Genomic DNA, 12,487 nt, shown 5'->3' on the forward strand with positions numbered 1-12,487 from the left:
TCTCCACAAGCGGCACTTTATTCTGGCGGGGCTGCTGGCCCGTCACAGGCCGAACCAGCCCGGGACGCCCCCGAGTCGCGGGTCGGGGCTCTGGCGCTGCCGCTGCTCCTCCAGCACCTGGTCCCGGAGGTCCTCATCCGTGGGGCGGCCTCCGGACTGCTTTCCCTTGGGAAACAGATCTGGGAACGTGAAGGTCTGCCCGTGCGCCTGCGGACAAAACAGAGAGGCTCAGCCTGGGACCCCGGCAGGGCGGTCTGGGTGGGGACGGAGCTGCCTGCCCCACGCCTGCAGGACAGACGCACGGCCAGAGGACAGATACGCGGGCTGGGCCTTGGCCTTCAGCAGCAGAAGCCACTGCTGTGACAGGCCCCTTCGCACTGAGGCCGGCTCTTCGAGGAGTGTCAGCACTGGCGGAGCCCAGTGAAGCCCCTGCTCCCAGCAGGAGCTGCCAGGCCAGACTGCAGGCAGGGGGGCAAGTAAAACGGGGCACAGCTCGCGTCTGCTGCCTCCCCGGGACGTTTCCCACCCGAAGTACCTACAGGCCTTCACCCACATTAAAGACCAAGACCCCTCCTGACTCAGCTTGGCAAACAAAACGCATGTAACGCACAATGAAATGTACACGCAAGCCGTCTATAAATCAAGACCGCCTTTGCAAATTGACTGGTTTTACGTCTTTGACTGAAAGTTCAGAATGCAGGAGGGCCGGCTAAGTCCCAGCCTGGACCCCCAACACACGGCCGGAGTACACCAGTCCGGCCCGTCAGGGGGCTGGGGAGAGGAGGGGACCCCGATGGCGGGAGGTGAGCAGCCACCTCCGCACACTGCACGTGGCAAAGCGGCTCCAAAGACTGGGGGGACCTGCCGATGTTCGCAGGGCCATGCCGCCCACCTCTGGATGGGCAGAGAGATGGAGGCCGGCACCTGGATCTGGAAAGTTTTAATAAATAAAATCAGTGAAGTGAGCTTGCTTCTTGGAGACCCTTGTTTTGTGAAGAAGTTTGGATTTGGGCAGGCGGCCAAGCGTGATCTGCAGCAGCCCACAGCGCCGGCCCCGAGAGTGGGGCGTTCACAAAGCCTGCTCACGCGGCGAGCGCAGGCCCCAAGCCATGAAAGGCCGCGCCTGTGCGCGCGGTAGCCCGCCCGCAGGAGGGGTCGCTTACACATTTCAAGACTCTCTTTCTTCTTCTTTAAAATACCAAAGGGCAATAGTTTACATGCAGGGCTGCTTGCCCAGAATGGGGGATTTATGTTTAATATACCGAGGTGATTCTGCTAGCTTTCTGAGGTGGGGAACCCAAAGTGACATTTTTAACTATAAATACAAAGACGGCAATCTGCAACAGCCTGGGAGGGATGGAGCGCGCCACGCAGAGTCCCCCACCGCCTCTCCCCGCGACGGGCTCCCTGCCTGGGGAGGGTCAGACTGTGCTCTCCCCCACCGTCTCTCCGAGACGGGGCTCCCTTCCTAGAGAAAGGCGCCCTGTGCTTTCAGAAATAACTCTCCACCCTCGTGAAGCTGATGAGCAGAAAAGCACAGGAGCGGGTGGGGGGCGTCGCAGTGAAGAGTGAAGACAGCAGGAGGGCGTGGGGGCCGAGTCCCGATTTCCCTACAAAACAGAGGTCTCCACGAAGACGCAGCCTCTGTCCCTGGCGGGCCGCAGCTGGGGGCCGAGGCTGTGCTGTGGGGCGACCCAGGCTCGCCAGCTCCCCAGCTCTCCACCAGAAAGACATTCACTGGGTTGTGGGGGGAAATCCGGGACCCCCACCACGTGAAACCAGCTTTCTCAAAGCAGCCAACGCCACACGCATCTGGGGGCTTCACTTGTCCTGCTGCCTGATGTTGGGGCACTGCACTGTCAGCTCTGATGAGACGCTGGGGGGGAGGCCTCCCAGGACTCGTGGGGGACAGAGAACGGAGCCCTTCAGGGGGTGAGGGCCCAACCTCCCGGCCCGTTTCCAGGCAGAGATCTGCTGGAGTCAGCAGGGAGGGAGTCCGTTACGAATTTAATTTTGGAGCAGAGGGAAGCGTGCCGGGCGGGGACGCGCTGGGATTTCACAGGGAAGGAAGGCAGCCGGGTGGCAGCTGCAGATACGCGGCTCGGCTTCCAGAGCGAGGTGGGGCCGGGAAACGCCAGGCTCGGATGACTCAAAAGCCACTTGTAACTATAGCTCCCGCTCAAGGGCCTCGTGGCGAATGCCGACATATGGGGTGTCAACCGGCTGCCATGACAAAGACAGATGGCCCGGCTGAGCGCAGAGGACACAGGCGTCTTTATAAGGCCAACGGCTGCTCTCCTGGCCTGGATTGGCTGATTTTATGCACAGCAAATATTAGGCCAAATAATTATGGGGGCCCCTGTTTAGAACAACTGTGACTGTTTTTCAGAAAAGCTGCCATGCTAACTGGGTCTTTCACCAAACTGCCTCCTAAGGCCCGAAACAGGGCCCTGGGCAGAGGTGTTTTCATAATAACACCACTGCCACCTAGCGGCCGGCCTGCGGGCGCCGCCCGACCAGGTTGTTTACAGGGAAACTGAAGGAGCTAGAAGACCCCTGCCCCCTCCCCACCCCAGCCAGGGTTTCAAACAGCAGCTAGCTGACTCCGTGCGCGGGTCCAAGGTCACCTGCCCCATCAGAGGGAACCCACCGTGAGCCCACGGGCCTCATTGCCGGCGGCCAAGGTTGCAGATCCTAACTCCAGGGGTTCTCTGTCTAGGGGAAGCTCAGGTCGGCAGGAAGGTGCGGAGAGGGGCTTTGGAAATGCAGGTCTCACTCTCACCAGCTCGGGGTTTCGGTCAGCAAAGGCTCAGCTGGGGTGCTGGACCCCATTCCCGGAGCCCCTGCTAGGCAGGAGACCGTGTGAAGAGAAGCTGGCCGGGGTGGGGTGGGGGTGCCGACCCCCACAGTCCAGGCCAGAGGACAGGGGGTCAGTCAGGACCCAGGACTCCCCCCGTGGTCTGCCCCTGAGACGGGGGCCCCTGCAGCCACCCACCTCCACCCCAGGCACCAACTGCTCCCTGGCCTGGACGCTGGTTGCTGTCTGAACCGAGCCCTGGGCCAGGGAGCCTGCTTCTGTCCTCAGCACATTCACAGCTGGCCCCGGAGAAGTTCCCGGGAGCCCGCCTAGCCCTTCCCGCCCCAGCTGAACTGCACCCAGCTCCTCCAGGGGCCCCGTGTGAACCAGAACGAGGGGCCAGCCTGGCCTCGGGCTCTGCCCGGCCCGGGTCACAGCGGGGGTGAGCGCTCACCAGCTGCACGTACGCCACCTTGTAATCGGGCTGCTTTATCCTGACGTTCCTGTGGTCCCTCCTCCTGCTGGAGCCTGTCGGAAGCGGGAGAGACAGAAGCCTTCACTCCCAGCATGCAGCTCTCAGCCCCCCTAACCCAGGAACCCGCTTTCTAGAAAGAGGGACACACGTGGGCACCTACGTCTGAGGACGGCCACCAGCCTTTGCTTGGTGCAAACCCAAATGGGTCTAAGACAACCGGAGAACTGGCTCTCCCTTGGTGTCATGGAGGCTCTCACAGCCTGACCTCCCTTCGACAGAGGATCGTCATATTTACAACTAGGAAACCAGGGGCCGGGGAGCAGGGGTCAACAGGAAGGCATGAGAAAGCCCCAGTGGAGTAAAATGAGCACTTTGCTGACCAACACCAGCGTGGGGGCGTCAAGTGGGGGCCCTGCTCTGAGGAGCCGGCAGGAACCAGGCCTCCAAGTCCCAGCCCCGGGAAGGAGAGCCCCTCTCCCCCTAGGCGTGCCCGTTTCCTCACACGCAAAGGACCACGTGCCAGCGGGGCTGACAGGGGCCAGGCCAGCAGCGCTGACAGCCAGGCCTGCTGAGCTCGGGAGGAGCCCCTGGGCCCGCGACCCACCATGCTGCACCCTGGTCCGCACGGCAGCCACCGGCACACTGTAAATGCGCTCGAGGTAGTTCTTGAGATCCACTCTGGTCATCCTGGGGCAGGAGGAAAAGAGGGGCCTCTGAACAGGGTGGAGAAGGAAGCAGCCTGCCGGGTGGCATGAGCTGCTGAGCGCAGACACCGGGTGGGAGCCGGCCGGGGCTGGGGCCGGGCCCTGGTGACCCTGCAGAGGCGTCTGGACACAGCAACATGGGGGCGACGGGCGACCGGCTCCCAGGACTCAGTCCCGTTCGCCCTGTGCAGGGGCCGAGCTGCCGAGCGAAGGGGAGGAACGGTCTGCGAGTGCCCTCTGGCTGCCGGGAGCCGCCCGCAGTGCCCGGCCGCCTGTGCTGCAGCTGCCGCCCTGTCCATGGTGCCCCCACCGCCCCCACCACCGCAGGCGACTCCCAGAAAGGATGGCCAAGGCGATGGCTGTGCCGTCCCCTCTTCCCCTGACAGGGCCCAGCCTCTCCTGGCCTGGCCTCCGAGGCGGACAGCATGACCCTCAGCTCCCACGGAGGCTCGAGCTGACCCCAGAGCCCTGAGACCTCAGCACGGGGTAGAGAAGCTGTGTCTCCTCAGCAACAGGGGCCTCCGTGAAGGACCCACTGAAGGACGGAGGCCCTGGGAGCCGTGGTGAGCGGGTGCCGGGGTCAGAGCCCAGCCTCCTGGGAAGGGCAGCCAGGCCAATGCAAGGAAAGAAGTTGGGTCTCTCAGGCTGGACTTCCCGGGGGTGGCAAGGAGCCCAAGGCACCGCACACACCAGGCGTCAGTGCAGGGCCGCCTGCGGGGCTTCTGTGGTGGGAAGACCCTTGCTGTGAGTGGGGTTCAGCGGCACCTGGCCTGAATTCCTCTGGGGTCGGGGGAGGCTTACTCCATGGGGATCCGGAACTGCACAGTGTCCTCAGGCTGGGCCGTGCCGGGCCGCACCAGCTGGATGAAGAAGTTGGTGCGGAAGACCCGGAGCTGGGGGTTGCCCAGCTGGTACAGAGGGTACCTGCAAGACGCGGGGGGGGGGGGGGGGAGGCAGGTCAAGTCAAACGCCCAGAACACGAGGCTCCCAGGATGCCCCAGCAGGGTGCACAGGTCATCACGCCCACGGGGCTGAGGAGCCGAGGGGGCAGTCACCCACAGGTCAGCCCTTCCCTCACCCGGTATGGGGCAGCCAGTCCCATCCCCTGGGCAGTGTGGCCTGTTGACCCTCAAGGTCGGCCTTTGGAAAGAATCAGTGAATGATTCACGAACAGACGACGTGCCCACTCTGCCTTGTCAACAGGCTCAGAGTCATGTGTTTGTTCAAAGTGCCGGCTGCACAGGCACGCAGCCCCCGCATGGCTGTCCCACCGGAATGGGCCCCACACCTGGCACGGCCTCCAGCTCCCTTCCGCTCAGGTGAGGTGGGATCAGTCGGAACCAGCTTAATCTGCACTGGCTCAGCCCCGCTGAGAGGACAAGGACAGGGCCACCTCCACCCCCGCTCCCCCCTCACCCCATGCTGGAAGCGCCTGCTCATCCTTGACAAGAGTGAAGATCAAACGATAAAGGGTGAACAAACAACGGAAAAAAAAGATAAGGGACTCAGGGGCTCAGGAAGGCGGTGTGTGCAGGTCACCAGGACATGCTCACTGCCCGCCTCCCTCACCCCTCAAACCCCAAAGCGGGGCAGAGACATCTAGAACATATGGGCGGGCACCACCTGTGGCTCCAACCCATCCCTTCCAACTGGACCTATGCCCCCGTGGGTCTGGTGGGTGAGGAGGGCCACACTGCCAGCTAGACCCAACCAGGCCTCAGGGCTCATGGTCCAAGGAGGTGGGGGCCCAAGGTCGGCAGGGCCTGTGAGGGGTCAGGGGTCCACTGGGAGCCAAGGAGAGGTGTTTCAGTGGAGGGTGGGCACAGGGGCTGACGATGCCATCAAGGGGTTCTGGTGACCAGTTTGTAGCATGGCACACGGCCTCTGATCTGGGGGGTCACCAAGAACGAGGGGAGGGGGGCTCGGTGAAGCCAAGTCCCAGGATGCCTCTGGGCCTCTCAACTCTGGGGAGTAGGACTGGCCGGGCCGAGGTCCCGGATGGGGCATCCTGGGGGTGGCAGAGGCTCGGGGCCCTGACACAGGCCGGGACGCCCGCGGGCAGGCCAGCTCTGAGCGAGGTGCCAGGTGACGCCTCCTGGGGGCTCCTGGTGACCGCGTCGCACGTGGCAGCTGCCGGCCACCAGCAGCAGCACCTCCCGACGGCAAGGCGTCGGGCGCGGGTGGGGGGCGGGGGGCTGCCCGCCCACGACCGAGCCTCGCCCTGTCCTCGTGGGGCCGGGCCGGAGAGTGGCCACCAGGCTCGCCTCTTCCCCCTGGCGACCGGCCGCGGGCACTGCAGGGGCCACGGCCTGGGCCCCTGGGGAGCTGCCGGGGCGGGGGGCGCGCGCAGCCCGCGGGGCCCAAGGCCCGAGGCCGGCGCTGACACCTCCCGCCCACGTTCGCCGAAGGCCAGGCTCGACCCCGGGAGAGGCTCGGGCCCCCGGGCCCCGGAACGACCCCCGGCCCCGCCCCGCCCCGCCCCGCCCCCACGGGCGCCCAGACGCCGCGCGTTCCGCCGGGTCCCGAGTCCCGACCCCGCGGCCCGGCGCCCCGAGCCCAGCCTTGGGGGCGGCCACGCCCCCGGCCCCGAGCGCCGGGACCCCCACTCACAGCACGTTCCGCGCCATCGCCCGCTTCCGGGGCCGCGGCGGAAGGAGGGGCGGGCCCAGCTTAGGCCCGCCCCCTGGCGCAGCGCCCCCTGGCGCCCGGGAGGACGCGCACCGCCCGCACACCTGGGCCGCACCTGGGCCGCACCTGGGCCCCGAGCCCTGCACACCCAGCGCCCTACTTGTGCCCGGCAGCAGACCCTAGTGCCGCCAGCCCCTCACGTCCTCCCTCCTCCCGGGGCCCGGCGCACCAGTGGACCACCACGGATACCTCCACGGATGCCCCCACGGATGCCCCCGCGACTCCAGCCTAGGGCCCAGGCACACTGCTGGCCACCCACCACCCAGAGCCTTCAGCTGGAGGCCCAGGTGGGAGACTGGCGGAGTGGGGAAGGTGTGAATTCGTGGGGGGCCCCAGCCGGTGAAGGATCCGCCTGCCAGTACAGGAGACCCGGGTTCAATTCCTGGGTTGGGAAGATCCCCTGGAGAAGAAAATGGCAACCACTCCAGTGTTCTTGCCTGGAGAATCCCATGGACAGAGGAGCCTGGTGGGCTCCATACAGTCCATGGCGTTGTAAGAGCCAGACACAACTGAATGGTTGAATCACCACCTCTCGCCACTTGGCCACGGTGGCTGCCTCCCTCTGTCCGTGGAACTCTACCGCCCCACCCCAACCCTTCTGGCCAAGTTCTCATGCCTGAGATGCCCCCCCAGGGACCCCCCAGCCATGCCCGCCCCCCAGCCTCCGTGAGGCCATTGGCTTTTCCAGGCCACAGCTGGCCCGCCCTGCTTCCAACCTTGGCACAGCCCTCACTGGGGCCCCGTCACAGAGCAGGATCAGAGACCCTCTGTTGCACACCCACCCCCATGTACACACGGCGGACAGATCAGGGGGGAGCGGGGCTCTAGGGTGGGGGCAGGACAGCAAGGAGGCAGGAGCAGGGGAGCCTGGGAGGGCGCAGGGGCTGCTCCTGGGGGCCCCAGGGTGGGAGGGGACTGGAGGGCCCTCCTCACTGTCATGCTTGGTGCTGGAGACCCTAAGTGGATTCATCTAAGATGAAGAGACCCAGGGTGGGGCGTGGCTGCTGGGGGGGTCAACTGTGAGTGGGGGGCCGCGTGCCTGCAGGGGAGGGCAGAGAAGGGCTAGGCAACGTCCGGCCGCAGCCAGGGCCCAGCGAGGCTGGTGTTGACCGTGGCAGGGCCCCGGAGGTGGGGAGAGGGCAGGAACTGGAGGACAGGGGTCCCCCAACCTGGAGGCCAGGAAACTCTCTGCTTCATTTGTAAAGCTTTGACTCAGCAGCCACGTGGCCAACCCAGAGAGAGGTCTCCATGTTGCTCAGGACGTGGCTGGAACACGCGGATGGGAGGTGGTGTGGGTCGGCAGCCTGCTGGACCTCGGCAGGCGATGCTCTGATCAGTGAGGCTGAGAGCGCGGAGGTCCTCGATGGGGCCTCAACAGTGCAGACCCCGCAACACTGGACCGCTTCTCTGATTATCTGCCAGCTGGATTCTCTCCCTTCTGGCCTGGGACCTGTGAGTGTGAGGTGGGTGGGTCTCTGCCCCCCGGGCCCCGCGGGCGGCCTCCCACCCCACTCCCCCCCACCCTCCCCCCAGCCCGGGTCATCACCTCCCCCCTTCCCGAGCAACACACAGCTTTGGGGGCTGAGTTTGCCAAACAGAGGAGAGGATGCCAATTAAATTCAAAGCTCAGATAAACAACTGTCTTTATTGTTTTTTAATAGACTCTTTAAAGAATGATTTTAAGTTTATAGGGAAATTGCTGAGAAAGTACAAAGGATTCCCATACACTCAGTTTCTCCCGCCCTTCAGCCTCCCATAGCATTAACACTTACACTAACGTGACACGTATGTTACAGTTGATGGAGCGATGCTAGTATGTTGTTATTAGCTGAAGTGCACAGTCGGCTTGAGGTTCACTCTTGGTGGGCAGTCTACAGATTTTGCCAGATGTACAGGGACACGTGTCCACGTAACAGCACCGCACCTATGGGGGAGTCGTTGCCCAGAAAACCCGCTGGGCTGCTCCCGTCCGCCCCCGGTCCTGACCCCGCACCCGTGGGTCGTCCTGCTGTCTCCATGGGTCTGCTTTTCCAGACTGCCCCGTGGTTAGGACCACACACTCTGTAGCCTTTTCAGACTGGCTTCTTTCCCTTGGCACTTACATTTGCTCTGCGTCTTTTCACGGCTTGTGAGTGGATTTGTCTTTAGAGCTGAATGATACTCCATCAGACGACACAGGATGAGATGGCTGGATGGCATCACCGACTCGATGGACGTGAGTTTGAGTAGACTCCAGGAGATGGTGATGGACAGGGAGGCCTGGTGTGCCGCAGTCCATGGGGTTGCAAAGGGTCGGACACGACTGCGCGTCTGAACGGAACTGAGCTGATAGGCCCTCACCTGATGTACTGCAGAAAGGTCCCCACTCCCCCACTGAGGGGCGTCTTGATGGCTTCCCCATGCTGGCCATGATGAATAAGCCGCTGCACTCATCCAGGAGCAGGTTTTTGCCTGGGCCTGAGTGTTCAGCTCTTCGGGGTTCGGAACCAAGGATCGTGGTGGGTGAACCCCGAGGTGCGTGTGTCCCGTGCGTGAGACAGCGCCTCGCGTTCCCGCCAGCCACAGGGCGGTATCTGTTGGTGTCAGTGTTTTGGTTCGGGCCTCACAGACGTGTAGGGACATAGTTCTTTTATTTTAAACAAACATTTTCAGGTGTTAGATCTGTCCTCCTGACGTGGGGCCCCCCAGAGCTTGGTGCCGGGCAGGCCCGGCAGTGGCCCGGGGGAGGAGGCACCCCCACGGGCGGGTGAGGAGGGGGGTGGGCAGGAGCCCTTCCAGGGGCGGCCTCCCCACTGTGCTTTGCAAGCCAGACTCGGGGCCGGGGGCTTCTTTCTGAGAGTAGTGGGCACCCCTGGAGGGCTCCAAGTTGGGCGGTGGGTGGGGGGGAAGATAAGATGAGCTTGGAAGTGCCTTGGGGCTGCCGCTGAGGACCACGGTGTCTCAAGATAAAACAGTGAGATGCACTGGCCTGGCTGGGGGTGTGGGGAGCAGGGGGCAGAGGTGGGATGGGGCTGTGGTTTTACATGCGGCCGTCAACGTGCCTCACGGAGGAGCCAGCACTCCCAGGGCACGCAGAGGCTGCATGCGAAGGCCCCCAGCCACGTGAGAGAGAGGCAGAGGGCGGGGTGGGGGCAAGCCCCGGGCCTGCAGGTCTCCCCAGGTTCACAGGCCCAGAAGCTGAGCAGGTCCCCCATCCTGGGATCGGGGTTGGGGGGGCTTCATCACAGAACACAATTGAGTAAATCACTGGCTACTGACCATACTCTCAACCTTCGGCCTGTCTCCCCTCCTCAAGGCGGCGGGGGTCCTGGAGTCCCTCCCTACTCAGGGCAGGCTCGCCTGCCGTCAGCCCCCTTCCTTGGGTCTTTTCCCAAAGCTTCCTTGTGAACGTCACCCAGCAGTGCGGAGAAGGGACTTGAACATAAATGAGAAGGCACCCATGCCTGCTCCACGACTCTCAGGAGGTCCAGGAACTGGGAACAAGACAGCAGACGCTGTACCCAGTGATGCCGTCGCGGGTCTCACTGCTGGGGGCTCCAGGGGAGGGAGGTGTGGGCCGGGGACTGGGGGCAACACCAGACATACGGGTCTCATGAATCTTAGCATCACAGCCTAGCCTTGCAACCTGGGCGACTCCGAATGTTCCAGAAAGTTCCGAGGGCCGTTCTGAAGAGGGCGGGGGAGGCCAGTAAACACACGGTCCTGATGGAGGGTACGTGCAATCAAGCACACGTCTCGTGGAAGATGTTTTCAATGGTTCTCATGCTTTTCTAAGTATGAGGAGATGCAGGAAGCCGGCTTTATGACATGTTCTCCTGGAAAACTGTCTGCGGGCCAGTTCTGCCAGTTTTCCCAGAGTGCCCCCCGTCCTGCCCTTTGTCCTAAGCTCCTGGAGGGCGTGCTGGCGGCCAGCGCCGTGCTGGGGGATGACTTCATTCCTGTAGAACTGGATGGTGGGCAACATTCCTTATTTTACAGTCCCTTCCCTTTCCGCCTTCACTTCAGTCAAGACTCCAGGGGCATTGCGTGACCAGCGTGTTCCATGGCAAGGATTTCCGTGACGGGTGGCTCGGGCTATGTGACTGGACTAGACCCTGTCAACAGTCACCCCAAACCTCTGGACCCCCAGTCTGACTCCTCTGTCATGGGCCAGGAAACGGGTCGCTCTTGCTGCTTCTTCCTACCCTTGGTATTTTACACAGTTACAGTGATTGATCTGACAAAACTGGCTGGCTGGTCAATCCTTTCAAGTCGTCTGTAATCATCATTCATTTTATCTGAGGCTCAATCACGTTGTTGTTGATCAAAGAAACAATCGTCTTGTAAAATAGGCGGAATACACGTAATATAACAAGGGGCGCTAATGAGGTCATGAGCATGTCTTTAAGCTGAGAATGTTAGGTGCGGCCCGCTATCTCCCCCAGTCATCTGGCCCGTCTGTTCTCTACCAGTTGCTATCTTTAAGGGAAATGATACACTGCTCATAAAGTCCACCAAAGATGTCTGCACGTCCAAGGCCAGCGGTGGGTCATCGTGACCCCTTACAGGACCGAGAAAGGAATGTTATCTTCTAAAGAGTTACATGGTTGACGTCAAAACAAGAAAAATAGATTTTTATGGTTGAGCAGGTATTCCTTTCCTTGGGGAGGTCTGGTTAATGCATAATGCAGATGCATAATGCCCACCAGAGGGGATCGGGGAGGCCAAAGGGCAGGGGGAAAAAAATGTCGTGTTAAAATTTGCCTTGCCTTGCCTTAGCGCTTGAATTGTTTTCCTCAGGTGTTTGCTGTCCGTGTTTGGAGCTACTGGCGTGGCCTGGCTGGAGGAGGCCGCCTGAGCCCTGCAGGTCTGCCCCCAGGAGTCCTGGCACCGCTGTGGGACCACGTGTCTGGCCTCTGGAGGGTAGCGGGCCGCCTCTCGCTGGGTCTGTACACACGACCTCGGCCCTCGGCACGGGGGCAGCGGGGGCCGGGGCGGGGGAGGCTCGACGCCACAGTGGTCTGCGCTCACACTTCGGTTGCACACCTTCCCGGCGCATTTCTGGGTCACCCGGGTTTCTGACCCTGTCACGGCCCGCCATTTGCTCATGAACCCCTCTGAGGCTCTGTGATGGGCCCGTCTCGGGAGGTCCTGACCCCCGGCACCTCAGCATGCAGCCGTGTTAGGAGCTTCGCAGAAGCAGTCGGATGACAATGCGGTCACCCCGGTGGGCCTACTGCAGCGGGACCCGGGTCCTGGTGAGAAGGGGTCAGGACTCACTCACGCAGCGGGCCGGGCCTGTGAAGACGCGGGCAGCTCGGCCTCTGCAGGCAGAGCGCAGTCCTCAGGAGGACCCGGCCCTGCCCACACCTGGGTCTCGGGTTTCAGCCTCCAGGAAAACGACAATAAATGTCTGCCATTTAAGCTGCCCAGGCTTGGGCCTTTGTTATGGTCACCTAGCAAACTAATTAGGGTGTTAATGTTTTCCTTATGGATTTCCAAGTGCATTTAATGTATTAATTATATTACGCCCTTGGGGCTTCTCTGGTGGCTCAGTGGTAAAGAACCTAGCTGCCAATGCAGGAGACACAGGTTTAATCCCTGGGTCGGGAAGATCCCCTGGAGAAGGAGATGGCAACCCACCCGAGTGTTCTTGCCTGAGAAAGCCCAGGCAAGAGAGAGGAGCCTGGCGGGCGACAGTCCATGGGGTCGCAAAGAGTCAGACATGACCTAGTGACTGAGCGACAACAATAACCCCCTTGTCTATCATATTTTACCCAAAATATTTTCCCACTTTTGTCATTATACGTTTAGTGTTTCAAAGACAGCTCTGTTGAGATGTAG

At 62.2% G+C, this 12,487-nt stretch overlaps 1 protein-coding gene and 1 long non-coding RNA gene across 8 annotated transcripts in view; one reads left to right on the plus strand and one right to left on the minus strand.

Moving 5' to 3' along the window:
• Nucleotides 1-6,655, minus strand: MRPL23 (mitochondrial ribosomal protein L23). Of its 4 annotated transcripts, none has more exons than XM_065938017.1 (5): nt 6,587-6,655; nt 4,778-4,900; nt 3,877-3,959; nt 3,270-3,325; nt 1-207 (listed from the first exon to the last, which is right to left on the minus strand). In XM_065938017.1, the coding sequence occupies exons 1-5, from the start codon at nt 6,601-6,603 to the stop codon at nt 43-45; spliced, it is 444 nt and encodes a 147-aa protein (XP_065794089.1). In that variant the 5' UTR covers nt 6,604-6,655; the 3' UTR covers nt 1-42. The 4 variants fall into 4 exon arrangements, with proteins under 4 accessions (XP_065794089.1, XP_065794087.1, XP_065794088.1 ...); XM_065938015.1 differs by having other exon boundaries at nt 3,252-3,325; nt 6,587-6,652; XM_065938016.1 differs by lacking the exon at nt 6,587-6,655 and adding an exon at nt 5,393-5,412 and having other exon boundaries at nt 3,252-3,325.
• Nucleotides 5,211-12,487, plus strand: part of LOC136169855 (uncharacterized) — a 23,188-nt gene continuing 15,911 nt past the window's right edge. For 2 of the 4 annotated variants that reach the window (XR_010663449.1, XR_010663448.1), the window contains exons 1-3: nt 6,772-8,135; nt 8,798-8,879; nt 11,444-11,588. This is a non-coding gene — a long non-coding RNA (uncharacterized lncRNA). Of the gene's footprint in view, nt 5,296-6,771; nt 8,136-8,797; nt 8,880-11,443; nt 11,589-12,487 lie in introns of those variants that run through there. The other 2 variants (XR_010663450.1, XR_010663451.1) reach the window with 2 other exon arrangements.

This window comes from Muntiacus reevesi, chromosome 5, assembly GCF_963930625.1.
Source record: "Muntiacus reevesi chromosome 5, mMunRee1.1, whole genome shotgun sequence".
In the NCBI taxonomy this organism is placed as follows: domain Eukaryota; kingdom Metazoa; phylum Chordata; class Mammalia; order Artiodactyla; family Cervidae; genus Muntiacus; species Muntiacus reevesi.